The 5,680-nt window shown below is 26.6% G+C and overlaps 1 protein-coding gene across 1 annotated transcript; it reads right to left on the bottom strand.

The window, feature by feature from the left end:
• Nucleotides 1-2,511: 2,511 nt before the first annotated feature.
• LOC113363836 lies at nt 2,512-4,864 on the bottom strand. The gene is made up of 7 exons (XM_026606313.1): nt 4,790-4,864; nt 4,494-4,697; nt 3,804-3,904; nt 3,615-3,735; nt 3,401-3,553; nt 2,931-3,036; nt 2,512-2,868 (listed from the first exon to the last, which is right to left on the bottom strand). The coding sequence occupies exons 2-7, from the start codon at nt 4,683-4,685 to the stop codon at nt 2,666-2,668; spliced, it is 876 nt and encodes a 291-aa protein (XP_026462098.1). The 5' UTR covers nt 4,686-4,697; nt 4,790-4,864; the 3' UTR covers nt 2,512-2,665.
• Between the last annotated feature and the right edge of the window lie 816 nt (nt 4,865-5,680).

Here is a 5,680-nt window from a genome sequence, read left to right as displayed (position 1 = left end):
ACAGATGCAATTTCTTTTCTTAAATTTTAAAGGCATTTTACGCTACATTCTTGAACCAATGCAAAATATTAATTCTGTGGGTACATTTGTTACAAAGACAACACAGTATATTACATTGATCTGCTATTGGTCAGAAATATTCATCAGAAGAGCCGGAATAACAATTTATTCAATTAATCTCTTGTATAATTGCTTTTTTTCAAACTTCACTATTTTATTGCTTACACCTTTGCCAAAGTAAAGGTTCAGCTGATCCTTTTTATCCCACTCATGTGCTGCTTATCTTCTGATAGCAAAGTCATAAGAATAAAGGTGATGGCTGGTTATGAATTTATACATTTTTCGCCCTCTACTATCAAATATATTTGTTAAAAAAAAATTAATTTTATTTGTTTATGAGATATCCGTGGTGGGCCATTAATAATTAGTCTACCCTGCCCATAAACATACAAATGTGTTTTTTTAATGTAAGTAATCAGTGATTTTTGATTGATTTCTTTACATAATTTTATTGTGAAAACAGTCCCTGGTGCTATTGTGCACAAAAGACATAGCAATTGCTTTCGTCGACTTGGCCACATCATGTAAAATCATGTCGGTCATTATAATTGGACATAATTTTTTGCAAAAATGGGTCATTATAAGCGACATGTCAATGTAAGCGATGTCAATATATCCGACTAGACAGCTGTTTTTTTTAAGGAATTTTATATGGAAACCAAATTCCTAGTGCGATTACGTCATATTAAGCGGTTGTCAATATATCCGGCGTCATACTAATCGGATTCTCCATATATATGTGTGTGTGTGTGGCGTGCAAAAATGATCATTAGACTTATGCACATCCAATTATCAGATACTTAATGGTGATTTTAATAAGGTGTATCAATTATGTTTACAGTTCTTTGAGTTCCGTAACATCGTTTTGTCCATAAGACGGCGACGCGGCGCTTACGCGTTTTGATATTTCGTCTCTTTGCAGCTAAAGCAATGCGATTGCTTCGAAAAAAAGTTCAATTTTTCCAAAATATTTTGAAATAAAAAAAAACATTTTTTCCAATAGTTTTTTTTTCTAAAAATTCAATTTCTTTTAAAAATTTAAAATTCTCAAAATTCTAATTTTTTCAAAGCTTAAAAAAAATTCAATCTTCTTTAAAAAAATTAATTTTTCGTATGAGAAGTTTCAGCAATTTGCCTCAAGGCACGATGCCATGCCCACTAGTTTTACTTAACATCTATAAAACATTACCATAGCCATAAATAAATTATTATGCGACCTGGTAAAGTTTTCAAGCATAGCAAACCAGGATACATGAAATCAACTCAAACTGATGTTTATATTTTCTATATTATGCAAGCATAAGATATACTGAACATCTTTAAATTTGTGAATAGGTTTTGTTTTTATCAAAAGTTGCAATTTAAATAGCTAGTGGCTTCTTATTTATACGCATGACGTATACTACTCAATGCATAAAATTTTGCCACTTCTCCACGACGAGTATACTCGTCTATCACGGTTAATAGGCTAATTAAATTGTACAAATAAAATTTGTTTCAAAAGTAAATATAAAATCGAAACACTTAATGCTCACAAGCTTAATTATGCATTAGCATTGAAATAGCACTAATTATAAATCAAATCATATGATTATAAAAAATAAAATCTAGCACACCAGCTCTCATTTAACGAAACTAAGAAGGGAATGCGTTTTAATTAACATCGAAATAAAAAAAACATTGATTCTATTCTTTTAATTAATATGCTGTTTTTGATGCATTATCCATAATATAAACAAATGTTTAATTTTGCTACGAATTTCTTCATGTAGATAAGACAGGAAATTGTTAATATTCGAAAATATTATTTTATATGCTTTTTAATTTCCGTTTCTTGCTATTACAAATAGTATTCAATTGATTATTTAAAAGTATTGATTGAATTCCTTAAATTAATTAGAAGAAATATTTATAAATAATAAAAAGAAATAATTAAATTAGTTAATTTATTAACTTCCCGAAGGAGAAGTTTATGTTTTATCACATTGATTTAGGCCAATGGATATTTAACTGTTTACTATATCTGATCAACTAGACATTATTTGCTTAATAAATAAATGTAATGAATAAATTAGAGATTTAAGATCTAAATTTAATTAAAACATCAATAACCTTCATAAAAGAAATGAATTATTTTAGGTTTAACTTATTCTCTAAAGAGTTTTTCTCATAATGAAAAATATAAGTAATTTTGCTCAAAATAAATAATAAAATAAATTATAAATAATTAAGTAAGTTTATTTTTGTTCGTGTTTTATTCTTTTATTTCTTTTCAACACCAATATTATTTGTTTAAAAACTAGGTAAAAATAGATTTGAAATATTATTTATGAAGTTGAATCTAACAAATCCGTGTTTATGCTTATTTATCTCTGCCCATGTTTTATACTGTAATTAAAGATTTTTATTGGAATCTAAAAGTGTTGCTTTCAAATTATTTTCTTTATTAAAGGATTTTATACAAAATATATTTAAAGATAACATGATATTATACGTAAATATTTTTAATTCATATGAAAATAAACATTTTAAATAACAAGTATTTAAGCATAAACTTCTTTTTTCTTTAAGTACAACAGTCCATTATATGCCACGCTACATATATTCACAAGATCACATCCTCTACAGGAGCCATTAAATGTTTCTTTGCAGCTTTGGCTGCATTTTTTGTCCAATCCATGATAAAATTCAAATGATTAGATTCATGTAAATTATCATACCTCAACATTCTATTCCCAATATCGAGATGTTTTTCATTATGAGGAATAAGTCTATCGATTCTTAAAACATTTTTTAAAGAAGTGAAACCTATAATAATTTTTTTTATTTATAAAGGTTTTTATTAAGTATATACAGCATTAATAACTGACCTTCCATAAAAAGCTTTTCATCATAAATTGCTAGTTTGTGTCGAACAAGAATTTCACAAATATCTACGTCTTGTCCATTCAAAATTATCACAATTCTACCAAAGTGCTGTAAGTATTATATAAAAACATAACACACACACACACACACATATATATATATATATATATATATATATATATATAATATTTATTAAACTTAATATAATGAGTAAATCTGTATAATAATTATTTTTGAGTCTACTTAATTGATGTCTACTTAATGATGCTATTGATAGAACATTATTTTACTAAAATAATTCATAACCTAAAAAAAAAATATTATTCATAAATTAGCTGAGAAAAAGAGTGAAAAAATTTGAAAGTTGCAAAATTAAAATGTGGAAGTATTAAAGAAGAAACATTGTGATCATTCATGTTTAGTTCCATTCTAATATTAAACACGAAAGAATAATTAAGCAAATAAAAATTACCTGTATCATACCATCAGAATGAGTTATATCACATTTTTTAAGGAACTTCAAACCATTACTTTTTTTAAAATGATCTTCGATAACTTTTACTGCTCCTGGAAGCCAATATTTGCATGGTTTAATTTCATATGAAGAAAATGTAACATCAGGTACCTAGTAATATAAAAATTGTCTTAAAAACTGAATATAAAATGCATACTCATAAAAGCCTTACAAACTGTGCAGGCAAAAGACCATAAACTCCTAATTTATGTATCATAATTGGTGCTATATTGCAACCTTCAGTACTGAGTGGCATAACTAATTCAGGTAATGTAACTTTATATAAGTGGTACCTGGGAAGAAAACAAATATATATAAACTGTACATTAGTATAGGAAATAAATATTAGGTGGAGGCAAACCCAAAATCAGTCAACCAAATCAGCATTGAATTATCACCATACATATCGTCTATGATACCCCGAGCCCATACTTTCATGGAAGAATAGTAAACACCAATAACCTGGAAATAACAATTAATATCAAACTAGATTAGAATAATACTAATCAAGCTAATTAAAGAATAAACTAAATATAATCATAATATTATGATTAACAAGTTGTAAGTTTTGTTGGATTTGCACAAAGCACAGAATATACAAAAACTCAAATAAAAAATGCACAATAAAGAAGACTGAATAAGTTTAAGAACTGAATTAGTTTATGTGATTTATTTAACTTTCAAATTAGAGAAATGTACTGCTAAATGATGGAATGCAAGGAAACGATGCACAATGACGAGGATGGTGCAAAGTGTGATTTATATATCTTTCGGATTCAAGAAATGTAATGTTGAATTATGCATTTTTGTTTGAAATTATTAATTACTGTATTTGTATTTAGCAGTATACAAGAAGTTTATTAAAACTGCGTTAAGTGCAGTCAAAATTTAGGAGAAATGATATCATTTCAAAAAAAGTGTAGTTTTGTATTTATATAAACTGCAAAAGTAATATTATCTGAGTATTTATTTTAAGCAAATGATTTGCATCACCTACAAAGATAATAAACTATATAGACATTCATAAATACACAGATCCGTAATGTAATACCTGTCCGATTTGATATTTTGTACTATCAATACTATTCTTTTTTTCCATATACTCTTTTTCTAAGAATAAATGAACATCTAGTAATACATTCGTAGAATCTACTGTATTATATTCTGATAAATTAGCAACCCATATTCCATAAGGGTTTACCATATGAGTAACAATGACATGTTGCCAATCACTCGAATCCATTATCTAAGATCTCTGAAAATAATCAAAATTAATACATGAATTTACATAAATAGTATTTAAATACTAAACTACTAAGACATAATTAACGAGTTTTATAACCATACATTTAGAGCATTAATGCAGAATATTAAAAATAAGCACAAATTTGAAACTCAACGCAAAACGTGTTCTTATAAACTTGCCGCCATAGAAACGCAAATGTCACATTCAAATAGATGGAAAGCAAATGCATGAAAGACAACTTTTTGGCGGTTGATTTGATTTGTAAAATAAAAACTTGTTTTGTTGAATTTTGTATCAATTTCAACACAAACATGCATTTATAATTAAAAAATAATCAACAATCGATAATTTTCGATTTCAAATCGAAGATAGTGAAGTTTAAACTTGCGAAATGTTAAGTTCAATATTGGATGCCCATATAAAACTAAATTTTAATGATAAGTATTAAAATAGCGCATTAGTGCAATAAATACTTAAAACATATTTCAATGTTTATATTATAAATGTAATATTTATGTTATAATATTAACTATAGAACTGCTACAGATGTCAGTTCCTAATATAAGTGATATAAGTTCCATATTGCAAGGGCGTTAAATAAATAAATAAATAAATAAATAAATATATATATATATATATATATATATATGTGTGTGTGTGTGTATGTGTGAATATTGTAATAATTATTTGCAACTAATTCATTATTGTAGAAATGTGTTTTTTTGCTGTTCTTCAAAAATTTGTTACCTGTTTTTACCCCATAAGCGTGGTAAAATGAAACGGCCAGGGGCTAACAGGCCTAAAGTTTTATTTTGAATTTCAAATGGATTTTATGAAATAGTAGCTACGTTATTGCAAAATTCACTTTTTATGGGTAGGCTACTTTTTTACCTGTAAATGTATATACGTGATGTACGTGTATACAAAGTAAACAAATAAACAATAAAAAAAAGTTTTTGGCAAAAAGTGCTAAAAACGGCAACTCAATTTTT

This window comes from Ctenocephalides felis, unplaced genomic scaffold (genome assembly GCF_003426905.1).
Source record: "Ctenocephalides felis isolate EL2017-DRISC unplaced genomic scaffold, ASM342690v1 CF-g0.4_SCAFFOLD_00845, whole genome shotgun sequence".
Lineage (NCBI taxonomy): Eukaryota > Metazoa > Arthropoda > Insecta > Siphonaptera > Pulicidae > Ctenocephalides > Ctenocephalides felis.
This window is presented reverse-complemented; position numbering and strand designations above follow the sequence as displayed.